The sequence below is a fragment of the Scyliorhinus canicula genome, chromosome 3 (genome assembly GCF_902713615.1).
Source record: "Scyliorhinus canicula chromosome 3, sScyCan1.1, whole genome shotgun sequence".
In the NCBI taxonomy this organism is placed as follows: Eukaryota; Metazoa; Chordata; class Chondrichthyes; order Carcharhiniformes; family Scyliorhinidae; genus Scyliorhinus; species Scyliorhinus canicula.
The window spans coordinates 303,998-317,785 of record NC_052148.1 but is presented as its reverse complement, the minus strand read 5'-3'; the positions used below and the strand labels follow the sequence as shown (position 1 = coordinate 317,785).

Sequence of the window (13,788 nt, the reverse complement as noted above, 5' to 3'; positions counted from 1 at the left end):
CCACACTCCTGGAGGATTCCTGTGCAGAATGCTCTTTCAACTCACTCACTAACCTCCCAAATTCTCTGTCGCTGCTGAGTAAACATCTCCTGCAATGTGCGATCCAAGTGCTAATGTCCAAGATACTTAAAGCCTCCCATACGGCCTCCATGGTGAGTGCTACTTTGGCCAAGTGAGAGTGTATTTTGGAGTTGGGTGGAAACTTGGAGTTCAAGTGGTGAGTTATAAAGGGATAAGTAATAATTAAAGTAGCTAAATTAGGTCTTCAATTTGATAATTTAGTTGGGCAATTCAAAGCTGCATTCTAGTTAGTAGCATTCCTCAAATAGGAGTCAGCTTCAACTGTAACTTTTGGTTGGTTAATTGTTCAACTGGTTCAAACCAGTTCCAGGGCAGTCATTGAAACCTGTATGAACAGAAGATCCCAGTGTTGGATGTTGGATTGGATGTTGGATTTGTTTATTGTCACGTGTAGAGAGAAAAATATTTTTCTGAAGCAGCTCAACAGATCATTAAGTACATGAAAAGAAAAGGAAATAAGAGAAAATACATAATTGGGCAACACAAGGTACACAATGTAACCACAGACACCGGCATTGGGTAAAGCATACGGGGTGTAGTGTTAATCAGGTCAGTCCATAAGAGGGTGGTTTAGGAGTCTGGTAACAGCGGGGAAGAAGCTGTTTGTGTGTCTGTTTGTGCGAACAGTGCTGCTTGTCTGCAATGTGAGTGCTGTTTTGGCTGAATGAGTGCGCATTTTGGAGTTAGGTGGGACTGGGGGAAGGTGAAACTGGCAGCTCAGGCTAAAAGGGAGAGAAGTGACTGGTAAGTCTCCGGGGAGATACCTGGACACTGTGTTCCGGGCGCAGTCACATCCCTTAGAATAACTAACTTGAATTCAGCCAGTGGTCAGGGACAGGAGGGTGAGGCAGCTAGAGGGATCGAGGTGTCTCAGCCTTTATCCCTACCCAACAGGTTTGAGATTCTTGTTCCCTGTGTGGACGAGAACGGGGAGTGCAGGGAAGGCGAGCAAACTGACCTCAGCACCGTGGGACAGGGAGCCGTTCAAATAGGGCGAGAGAAAAGAAATGAAATGAAAATCGCTTATCGTCACAAGTAGGCTTCAAATGAAGTTACTGTGAAAAGCCCCTAGTCACTACATTCCGGCGCCTGTTCGGGGAGGCTGGTACAGGAATTGAACCCGCGCTGCGGGCCTGCCTTGGTCTGCTTTACAAGCCAGCGATTTAGCCCATTGTGCTAAACTAGCCCCTGTCGTCATAATCAGGGATGTTAGAGGCATTGACACTGTTCTCTGTGGCCAGGATCAAGAATCCCGAAGGTTCTGTTGCCTGCCTGGTGCTCGGGTTCAGGATATCGCAGCTAGGCTGCTGAGGAACGTAGAGTGGCAAGGGAAAGATCCAGTTGTTGTCGTCCACATCGCTACCAATGACATAGGTAGAATAAGGACAGAGGTTCTGCGAAGAGAGAATGAACAGTAGGAGCTAAATTAAAAAGCAGAACCAAAAAGCTAATGGTCTCTGGATTACTACCGGAGCCACGAGCTAATTGGCACAGGGTCAATAAGATTAAGGAGGTAAATGCGTGGCTCAAAGATTGGTGCAGGAGAAATGAGTTTGAATTCACGTGACATTGGCACCAGTATTGGGGAAGAGGGGATCTGAGTCAGCACGGCTTTGTCAAAGGGAGGTCATGTCTGTCAAATCTGTTAAGAGTTCTTTGAGGAGGTAACAAGGAAGTTAGACAAAGGAGAACCAGGGGACACGATTTATTTAGATTTCCAGAAGGCCTTTGACAGGGTCTCGCATAGGAGCTTGTTAAATAAGTTAAGAGACCACGGTGTTAAGGGTAAGATCCTGGCATGGAGAGAGGATTGGCTGACTGGCAGAAGGCAGAGAGTGAGGATAAAGGGGTCTTTTTCAGGATGGCAGGTGACTAGTGGTGTGCCTCAGGGGTCTGTGCTGGTGTGCCTCAGGGGTCTGTGCTGGTGTGCCTCAGGGGTCTGTGCTGGTGTGCCTCAGGGGTCTGTGCTGGTGTGCCTCAGGGGGCTGTGCTGGTGTGCCTCAGGGGTCTGTGCTGGTGTGCCTCAGGGGTCTGTGCTGGTGTGCCTCAGGGGTCTGTGCTGGTGTGCCTCAGGGGTCTGTGCTGGTGTGCCTCAGGGGTCTGTGCTGGTGTGCCTCAGGGGTCTGTGCTGGTGTGCCTCAGGGGTCTGTGCTGGGGCCACAACTTTTCACAATATACATTAATGATCTGGAAGAAGGAACTGAAGCCACTGTTGATAAGTTTTCAGGTGATACAAAGATCTGTAGAGGGGCAGGTAGTATTGAGGAAGCAGGGGCCTGCAGAAGGACTTGGACAGGCTCGGAAAGTGGGCAATAAAGTGGCAGATGGAATACAACGTGGAAAAGTGTGAGGTTATGCACTTTGGAAGGAGAAATGGAGGCACAGACTATTTTTGAAATGGGGAGATGCTTAGGAAATCAGAAGCGCAAAGGAACTTGGGAGTCCTTATTCACGATGCTCTTAAGGTTAACTTGCAGGTTCAGTCGGCATTTAGGAAGGCAAATGCAATGTTAGCATTCATGTCAAGAGGGCGAGAATACAAGACCAAAGATGTACTTATGAGGCTATATGAGGCTATATAAGGCTCTGGGCAGATTCCTTTTGGAGTATTGTGAGCAGTTCTGGTCCCTGTATCTGAGGAAAGATGTGCTGGCCTTGGAAAGGGTCCAGCGGAGGTTCACAAGAATGATCCCTGGAATAAAGAGCTTGTCATATGAGGAACGGTGGAGGCCTCTGCGTCTGTACTCATTGGGAGTTTAGAAGGATGACGGGGGATCTTACTGAAACTTACAGGATACTGCGAGGCCTGGACAGAGTGGACGTGGAGAGGATGTTTCCACTTGTAGGAGAAACTAGAAGCAGAGGACACAATCTCAGAGTAAAGGGACGATCCTTTAAAACAGAGATGAGGAGGAATTTCTTCAGCCAGAGGGTGGTGAATCTGTGCAACTCTTTGCTGCTGAAGGCTGTGGGGCCAAATCACTGAGTGTCTTTAAGACAGAGATAGATAGGTTCTTGATTAAAAAGGGGATCAGGGGTTATGGGGAGAAGGCAGGAGAATGGGGATCAGAAAAATATCAGCAATGATTGAATGGTGGAGCAGACTCGATGGGCCGAGTAGCCTAATTCTGCTCCTATGTCTTATGGTCTTATGTTCCGAAGGGTCGGTCTTCATAAGAACAGAAGAACTAGGAGCCCTTCGAGCCTGCTCCCCCATTAAATGAGATCATGGTTGATCTTTTGTGGACTCAACTCCACTTTCCCACTCAAACAAAAAAACTATCTTTATCTTGAAAACATTTAATGAAGGAGCCTCAACTGCTTCACAGGGCAAGGAATTCCATAGATTCACAACCCTTTGGGTGAAGAAGTTCCTCGTAAACTCAGTCCTAAATCTACTTCCCCTTATTTTGAGGCTATGCCCCCTAGTTCTGCTTTCACCCGCCAGTGGAAACAACCTGCCCGCATCTATCCTATCTATTCCCTTCGTAATTTTAAATGTTTCGATACCCTCCCGCATCCTTCTAAATTCCAACGAGTACAGTCCCAGTCTACTCAACCTCTCCTCGTAATCCAACCCCTTCAGCTCCGGGATTAACCTAGTGAATCTCCTCTGCACACCCTCCAGCGCCAGTACGTCCTTTCTCAAGTAAGGAGACCAAAACTGAACACAATACTCCAGGTGTGGCCGCACTAACACCTTATACAATTGCAACATAACCTCCCTAGTCTTAAACTCCATCCCTCTAGCAATGAAGGACAAAATTCCATTTGCCTTAATCACCTGTCGCACCTGTGAACCAATTTTTTGCGACTCGTGCACTAGCACACCCAGGTCTCTCTGCACAGCAGCATGTTTTAATATTTTATCATTTAAATAATAATCCTGTTATTCCTACCAAAATGGACAACCTCACATTTGTCAACATTATATTCCATCTGCCAGACCCTAGCTCATTCACTTAAACTACCCAAGTCCCTCTGCAGACTTCCGGTATCCTCTGCACTTTTCGCTTTACCACTCATCTTAGTGTCGTCTACAAACTTGGACACATTGCACTTGGTTCCCAACACCAAATCATCATTGTAATTGTGGGCCCAACACTGATCCCTGAGGGACACCACTAGCTACCGATTGCCAACTAGAGAAACACCCATTAATCCCCACTCTTTGCTTTCTATTAATTAACCAATCCTTTATCCATGCTACTACTTTACCATTAACACCATGCATCATTATCTTATGCAGCAACCTTTTGTGTGGCACCTTGTCAAAAGCTTTCTGGAAATCCAGATATCCCACATCTATTAGCTCACTGCTGTCTACCGCACTGGTAACGTCCTCAAAAAATTCCACTAAATTAGTTAGGCATGACCTGCCCTTTATGAACCCATGCTGCATCTGTCCAATGGGACAATTTCTATCCAGATGCCTCACTATTTCTTCCTTGATGATAGATTCCAGCATCTTCTCTACTACCGAAGTTAAGCTCACTGGCCTATATTTACCCGCTTTCTGCTTACCTCCTTTTTTAAACAGTGGTGTCACGTTTGCAAATTTCCAGTCCACCGGGACCACCCCAGAGTCTAGTGAATTTTGGTAAATTATCACCAGTGCATTTGCAATTTCCCGAGCCATCTCTTTTAGCACTCTGGGATGCATTCCATCAGGGCCAGGAGACTTGTCTACCTCCACCTGAATCACGCTGGGACCAGAGTCCTAGTGATTGCATAACTAGGGCTGTAGATAGGGCTTCAAATTAAATACGGGGAGGGGGGGGGGTTCAGTTGTAGGGGAAACTAGAAACCCCAATTTAAAGGAGGATGTCAGAGTGCAGGTTAGCAATGTGGTGGATGGTTACCAGCAAATTAAGGTGAGGGACAGAACAGGTGAACGTCGTTATGCACCAAGAAATTATAGAAGAGTCGGGGAAATCTAACATTAAAACAAATTTAAAAGCTTTGTATTGAAATGCAAGAAGCGTTTGCAACAAACTTAATGAGCTAATGGCGCAAATAGAAACAAAAGGTTATGACTTGGTGGGGATTACTGAAACATGGTTACAGTGAGACCAGGTCTGGGAATTGAATATCCAAGGGCACGCAGCATTTCAGAAAGATAGGTGAAAGGAAAAGGAGGTGGTGCAGCCCTGCTGGTCAGGCAAGGGATCAGTGCTGTAATGGGAAATGACGGAAGCACTGGAGATGAAGATGTGGAATCAGTCTGGGTAGAAATAAGGGAAGAAGTCCCTGGTAGGAATAATCTATAGGTCCCCAAACAGTAGTTCCACAGTGGGGCACATTAGAAACCAGGAAACACTGGGAGCTTGTAAGAAATGTACGGCAATAATCATGGGTGATTTTAATATGCACATAAATGAAAAATGAAATGAAAATCGCTTATTGTCACGAGTAGGCTTCAATGAAGTTACTGTGAAAAGCCCCTAGTCGCCACATTCTGGCGCCTGTCCGGGGAGGCTGGTATGGGAATCGAACCGTGCTGCTGGCCTGCTTTAAAAGCCAGTGATTTAGCCTTGTGAGCTAAACCAGCCCATAGACTGGAGGAATGAAATTGGCAAGGGTAGCCTGGAGGCAGAGTTTACTGAATGCATTAGAGATTGTTTCCTGGAACAGTATGTTGGGGAACCAATCAGGGAGCAGGCTACTCTGGATTTGCTATTGCATAATGAAGAGGGATTAATTAATGACTTCGTTGATAAGGATCCATTAGGGAGTAGTGACCATAGTATGGCCGAATTCAACATTCAGTTTGGAGGTGAGAAAGTGGAGTCCCACACTCTGGAATTACTTTGGCCTGAGGACAGATTTGGCTGGGACTGGGCCAGGAAGGCCAGCTGATGAGCAGTGGCAGCTGTTTAAGGAGTTACTCACTTCCATGAGATCACATGGGATAAGGGGTAATTTATTATCTTGGACTGGCTGATGGAGAGGAGACAGAGAGTCAGGATAAATTGGTCTTTTTCTGGATGGAAAGATGTAACTAGTGGGGTGCCACTGGATTTAGAACTTGGGCGACTTTTCCAACTTAAATGAAAAAATTATTTGACATTTTCTTCCAAGATAGAGTAAACTCAATGTCAATAAAGATGTGTAAAGGTTAGCATTTGAGTTATCAATGTATCAAAGCATAGTTTATCACAAATACATGACATGCTTAACAGAACTATTAACTTGAGATGGTCACCATTCCATTGGATCATGGGAATGAACAGGAATTTGCAATGGTAGAAGAAGTCAGACAATGACTGACTTTACCTGTTACAATTGGTTTTTGACTCCGTGTTTTCATTCCAAAGTATACCTGAGGTCGGTAGGATCCCCAGTATTTTGCTGGTGATAAAGCAGGACTCGTACTGTTGCTGTTCAGTATCCGCAATGAGGGGTGAGGTGTTATGATTTTGTTGGCAAGCAAGGATCTCATGTAGATAGCATAGCAAAACCAGCCGCTGCTCACAATGCACAGTACAATTGCTATATTGATAAAGATATTTCCTAAATTGGACTTTTTCTTCTTTTCCTTAGTGGGAGGTTTTTTGTAAAGTGCTACATTCTTGCCATTTTTTCCATCTACTTTGGAATCAATCAGTCTCTCCTTTTTTACCCTCTGCCGTGCCATGCTTCACTCTGGGGAGAAGAAAGGAGTTATTTCAGAACATTTAGGGTATATCAATGGTCATTCACCCAAGAAACTTTCAACAGCAGACCAACGGGTTTCTAAAATAACAAATAAATTCAACTAGCATTGATCTGGTGTAATAAGGGGTAATTTATTATCTTGGACTGGCTGATGGAGAGGAGACAGAGAGTCAGGATAAATTGGTCTTTTTCTGGATGGAAAGATGTAACTCGTGGGGCGCCTGTTCGGGTACACGGAGAATTCAGAATGTCCAATTAACCCAACAGGACGTCATTCGGGACTTGTGGAAGGAAACCGGAGGACCCGGAGGAAACCCACGCAGACACGGGAAGAACGTGCAGACTCTGCACAGACAGTGACCCAAGCCGGGAATTGAACCTGGGACCCTGGAGCTGTGAAGCAACAGTGCTTACCACTGAGTTACTGTGCTATTTGTAGTCAGCATTTTTATGACACGTATATATATATTCAAAAAATTAGAACTCATTTGATAGTCTGTTTGAAAGAATGCCTCCAGGTTTCTTGCATGGAGGTGAATAGACGCCAGTAGTTCAGGGTCAGCCAGAGTCTCGGATTTGGTGTGAGGTGCTGTGTGCAGCGACCGTGTTGCTTTAAATAAAACAGATGACATCTTGAAAAAAAACACTTGCGTGGCTGATAGTTGCATTGGAGGCAGTTCAGGTTCAATAATTAGATAGCAATCAGCCATTCGGCCCATCGAGTCTGCTGCAACATTCAAACACATCATGGCTGATCATCTGCCTCCATGCCACCCCCCCCCCCACCCCCCCCACCCCACCCCACTATCTCCATATCCTTTCATGTCATTAGTATTCAATAATCTTATCAATTTCTGTCTTCAATTAATGATTGCGCCCTCTGGGGTTGAGGATTCCAAAGACTCACCACCCTCTGAGTGAGAAAAGGTTATTTATAAGGTGCCCTTATTTGGGGACCGTTCCCCTGGACAGGGGGAAACATTGGTAAGATACCAGACTAGATTCCAACTTTTGTTCGGATACTAGACGAGAATCCCAATCAATTTTTCTACTTGTAAAACTGGGAGAAAATGATACTTCAACCCAGGAATATTGACTCTGAGCAATAGATATCTTTGTTAAAACAAACTTTAATTTAAACACTGAATTAACCAGATCAACATCAAAGAAACAGCTTTACAATAAACAGTTATTAGATAAAAGGAAAAACTTCTAACTTACTTACTTTCTGTATCTGCTACTAATTCCAATTAAGCTTACCCCATAAAATTCAAATACCACTTAAAGAAAACGTTAACACAAGTTTATTTGTGGTCTTCGGTGTTGATACCTTTAGAGAAAGACACTTTCAAGAGCAGATCCAGTAGACTTCCGTCTTCTCAAAATCCTATATCAAACTGCTGTTTAACTTATAATATCCAGAAGACTGCAGAACTAGACATACCTGGCTCCTCCCATTATCCCACAAAGTTCCACGACCTGCTTAGCTAGGATTCAATTCAATTCAACTCAAATCACTTACAGCAGTAAGGATGAATGACATCTTAGAAGGCTCTTCAACTAAAGCCGTATGGGTAGAAAAAAAATAAAAAAGAGCAATCACATTGGTGGGAGTGTTCTATAGGACCGGCATAGTGGTTAGCACTACTACCTCACAGCGCCATGGACCCGGATTCGATTCTGACTTCGGGTGACTGTGTTGAACATAGAACATAGAATGATACAGCGCAGTACAGGCCCTTCGGCCCTCGATGTTGCACCGACATGGAAAAAAAAAACTAAAGGCCATCTAACCTACACTATGCCCTTATCATCCATATGCTTATCCAATAAATTTTTAAATGCCCTCAATGTTGGCGAGTTCACTACTGTTGCAGGTAGGGCATTCCATGGCCTCACCACTCTTTGCGTAAAAAACCCACCTCTGACCTCTGTCCTATATCTATTACCCCTCAATTTAAGGCTATGTCCCCTCGTGCTAGCCACCTCCATCCGCGGGAGAAGGCTCTCGCTGTCCACCCTATCTAACCCTCTGATCATTTTGTATGCCTCTATTAAGTCACCTCTTAACCTTCTTCTCTCTAACGAAAACAACCTCAAGTCCACCAGCCTTTCCTCATAAGATTTTCCCTCCATACCAGGCAACATCCTGGTAAATCTCCTCTGCACCCGTTCCAAAGCTTCCACGTCCTTCCTATAATGAGGCGACCAGAACTGTACGCAATACTCCAAATGCGGCCGTACCAGAGTTTGGTACAGCTGCATCATGACCTCATGGCTCCGGAACTCAATCCCTCTACCAATAAAGGCCAACACACCATAGGCCTTCTTCACAACCCTATCAACCTGGGTGGCAACTTTCAGGGATCTATGTACATGGACACCGAGATCCCTCTGCTCATCCACACTACCAAGAATTTTACCATTAGCCAAATATTCCGCATTCCTGTTATTCTTTCCAAAGTGAATCACCTCACACTTCTCCACATTAAACTCCATTTGCCACCTCTCAGCCCAGCTCTGCAGCTTATCTATGTCCCTCTGTAACCTGCAACATCCTTCCGCACTGTCTACAACTCCACCGACTTTAGTGTCGTCTGCAAATTTACTCACCCATCCTTCTGCGCCCTCCTCTATGTCATTTATAAAAATGACAAACAGCAACGGCCCCAGAACAGATCCTTGTGGTACGCCACTCGTAACTGAACTCCATTCTGAACATTTCCCATCAACTACCACTCTCTGTCTTCTTTCAACTAGCCAATTTCTGATCCACATCTCTAAATCACCCTCAATCCCCAGCCTCCGTATTTTCTGCAATAGCCGGCCGTGGGGAACCTTATCAAACGCTTTACTGAAATCCATATACACCACATCAACTGCTCTACCCTCGTCTACCTGTTCAGTCACCTTCTCAAAGAACTCGATAAGGTTTGTGAGGCATGACCTACCCTTCACAAAACCATGCTGACTATCCCTAATCATATTATTCCTATCTAGATGATTATAAATCGTATCTTTTATAATCCTCTCCAAGACTTTACCCACCACAGACGTTAGGCTCACCGGCCTATAGTTACCGGGGTTATCTCTACTCCCCTTCTTGAACAAAGGGACCACATTTGCTATCCTCCAGTCCTCTGGCACTATTCCTGTAGCCAATGATGACCTAAAAATCAAAGCCAAAGGCTCAGCAATCTCTTCCCTGGCTTCCCAGAGAATCCTAGGATAAATCCCATCCGGCCCCGGGGACTTATCTATTTTCACCTTGTCCAGAATTGCCAACACTTCTTCCCTACGCACCTCAATGCCATCTATTCTAATAGCCTGGGTCTCAGCATTCTCCTCCACAATATTATCTTTTTCTTGAGTGAATACTGACGAAAAGTATTCATTTAGTATCTCGCTTATCTCCTCAGCCTCCACACACAACTTCCCACCACTGTCCTTGACTGGCCCTACTCTTACCCTAGTCATTCTTTTATTCCTGACATACCTATAGAAAGCTTTTGGGTTTTCCTTGATCCTACCTGCCAAAGACTTCTCATGTCCCCTCCTTGCTCGTCTCAGCTCTCTCTTTAGATCCTTCCTCGCTTCCTTGTAACTATCAAGCGCCCCAACTGAAACTTCACGCCTCATCTTCACATAGGCCTCCTTCTTCCTCTTAACAAGAGATTCCACTTCTTTGGTAAACCACGGTTCCCTCGCTCGACCCCTTCCTCCCTGCCTGACTGGTACGTACTTATCAAGAACATGCAATAGCTGTTCCTTGAACAAGCTCCACATATCCAGTGTGCCCAACCCTTGCAGCCTACTTCTCCAACCAACACATCCTAAGTCATGTCTAATGGCATCATAATTGCCCTTCCCCCAGCTATAACTCTTGCTCTGCGGGGTATACTTATCCCTTTCCATCACTAACGTAAAGGTCACCGAATTGTGGTCACTGTCTCCAAAGTGTTCACCTACCTCCAGATCTAACACCTGGCCTGGTTCATTACCCAAAACCAAATCCAAAGTGGCCTCACCTCTTGTTGGCCTGTCAACATATTGTGTCAGAAAACCCTCCTGCACACATTGTACAAAGAACGACCCATCCAATGTACTCGAACTATATATTTTCCAGTCAATATTAGGAAAGTTAAAGTCTCCCATAACAACTACCCTGTTACTTTCGCTCTTTTCCAGAATCATCTTCGCCATCCTTTCCTCTACATCTCTAGAACTATTAGGTGGCCTATAGAAAACTCCCAACAGGGTGACCTCTCCTTTCCTGTTTCTAACCTCAGCCCATACTACCTCGGAAGAAGAGTCCCCATCTTGCATCCTTTCTACCACCGATATACTGTCCTTGACTAGCAGCGCCACACCTCCCCCTCTTTTGCCCCCTTCTCTGACCTTACTAAAGCACCTAAACCCCGGAACCTGCAACAACCATTCCTGTCCCTGCTCTATCCATGTCTCTGAAATGGCCACAACATCGAAGTCCCAGGTACCTACCCATGCTGCCAGTTCCCCTACCTTATTTCGTATACTCCTGGCATTGAAATAGACACACTTCAAACCACAGACCTGAAAACTGCCGCCCTCCTGCGAAGTCAAAACTGTGCTCCTGACCTCTCTACTCTCAATCTCTCGCACCCCAAAACTACAATCCAGGTTCCCATGCCCCTGCTGAATTAGTTTAAACCCCCCCCAAAGAGTACTAACAAATCTCCCCCCCAGGATATTGGTGCCCCTCAGGTTCAGATGTAGACCATCCTGTCTATAGAGGTCCCACCTTCCCCAGAAAGAGCCCCAGTTATCCAGAAATCTGAATCCCTCCCGCCTGCACCATCCCTGTAGCCACGTGTTTAATTGCTCTCTCTCCCTATTCCTCATCTCACTATCACGTGGCACGGGCAACAACCCAGAGATAACAACTCTGTTTGTTCTCGCTCTGAGCTTCCATCCTAGCTCCCTAAAGGCCTGCCTGACATCCTTGTCCCCTTTCCTACCTATGTCGTTAGTGCCAATGTGGACTACGACTTGGGGCTGCTCCCCCTCCCCCTTAAGGACCCGGAAAACACGATCCGAGACATCACGTACCCTTGCACCTGGGAGGCAACATACCAAACGTGAGTCTCTCTCGCTCCCACAAAATCTCCTATCTGTGCCCCTGACTATTGAGTCCCCAATTACTAATGTTCTACTCCTTTCCCCCCTTCCCTTCTGAGCAACAGGGACAGACTCCGTGCCAGAGGCCCGTACCCCATGGCTTACCCCTGGTAAGTCGTCCCCCCCACAAGTATCCAAAACGGTATACTTGTTACTCAGGGGAACGACCGCAGGGGGTCCCTGCACTGACTGCTTCTTCCCATTCCCTCTTACAGTTACCCATCTATCTCCAGTCTTTGGTGTAACTACTTCCCTGAAGCTCCTATCTATGACCCCCTCTGCCTCCCGAATGATCCGAAGTTCATCCAGCTCAAGCTCCAGGTCCCTAACACGGTTTTTGAGGAGCTGGAGTTGGGTGCACTTCCCACAGATGAAATCAGCAGGGACACTGACGGCGTCCCTCACCTCAAACATTCTGCAGGAGGAGCATTGTACTGCCTTCCCTGACATCCCCTCTAGATTAAAAAAAACAAGAAAAAGAAAAAGAAAGGAAGAGCTTACCTGATATTACCTCAAACCCTGATCCCGCTGAAAGGTAAGCAAATTTAAAGGCACTCACTCACCTTCACGACAGGCCCCTGCTCCCGCTTCCCAACCACCGTGGGGTGGGGGGGTTGGTTAGAGGAGGAGGTAGGGTGGGAAACACTCACAAAGTGTTTCGGGTTTAACTGTCACTTGCCAACAGCCCCTCCACAAACCACCTTCAACTTAGGCTGACCGCACTGCACGTATGCAAATTTCCCCAGAACAGCTGATCAGTAGCTCTGCTCTGCTGCCCTCTGCTGGTTGCTTGCCTTTACTCAAACTCCTTGGGTCTTCTTCGCAGGTTCACCTTCAACTTAGGCTGACCGCACTGCACGTATGCAAATTTCCCCAGAACAGCTGATCAGCAGCTCTGCTCTGCTGCCCTCTGCTGGTTGCTTGCCTTTACTCAAACTCCTTGGGTCTTCTTCGCAGGTTCACCTTCAACTTAGGCTGACCGCACTGCACGTATGCAAATTTCCCCAGAACAGCTGATCAGTAGCTCTGCTCTGCTGCCCTCTGCTCTGTGTATGTTGAGTTTGCACATTTTTCCCGTGTCTGCGTGGGTTTCCTCCGGGTGCTCCGGTTTCCTCCCATAAGTCCCAAAATATGTGTTAGATAATTTGGGCATTCTGAATTCTCCCTCTGTGAATGCGAACAGGTGCCGGAATGTGGCCACTAGGGGATTTTCACAGTAACTTCATTGCAGTGTTAATGTCAGCCTACTTGTAATAATATAATAATATAATGTAATCCCTCATTACACAATATCAAATCCAATTTAGAGGGGATGGGAGGGAAAATGTTTTTCCTCACAGAGAGGATAATAGAGTGGAAGAGTCAGAAGTCCTGTAACATATCTTCCCTACAGCAATATTGCATTCACCTTCCAATACCACCAGAATTTATGGCAATTTGAGGATGTGGGAAAAGATGAAATTTCCGAGGGGGGGGGGGGGGGGGGGGGGGGGAAGACTGGGGGAGGGAGGGAAGAGACTGGGGGAGGAGAGGGAGAGACGGGGGTGTCATAATATCCACTCATGCATATAATGAGATGCAGACAGGCAGTGATTGACACATAGGATGACCGATAAACATACACAGGATGACCAGTAAACATACAACACAGTACAGCCAATCACCAGACAGGACACGGCCACTATAAAGCCAGAGGGCACTAGGTTTCCCGCTCTCTCGGGACCCAGCCCCTGAGACAGTCAGAGTCCACGAGCTAGCCAGTGCAAACACCATGCGGTAGCTAGTACGTCTGGTCAGGCTAGTACAAGGTCTCCAGTCAGATCAGTATAGTGTCGACCCACAGCTGAATATGTTTGGCAGTTCTATAGTTGAATAAAACAGTGTTGGATCTTT

General features: G+C 46.2%; 1 protein-coding gene across 1 annotated transcript in view; it reads right to left on the bottom strand.

Moving 5' to 3' along the window:
- Positions 1 to 6,726, bottom strand: part of mogs (mannosyl-oligosaccharide glucosidase) — a 66,037-nt gene extending 59,311 nt beyond the window's left edge. The window contains exon 1 of the mRNA XM_038793067.1: positions 6,358 to 6,726. Within this exon, the coding sequence (XP_038648995.1) occupies positions 6,358 to 6,718 (361 nt within the window). The 5' untranslated portion in view covers positions 6,719 to 6,726. The remainder of the gene's footprint in view (positions 1 to 6,357) is intronic.
- Between the last annotated feature and the right edge of the window lie 7,062 nt (positions 6,727 to 13,788).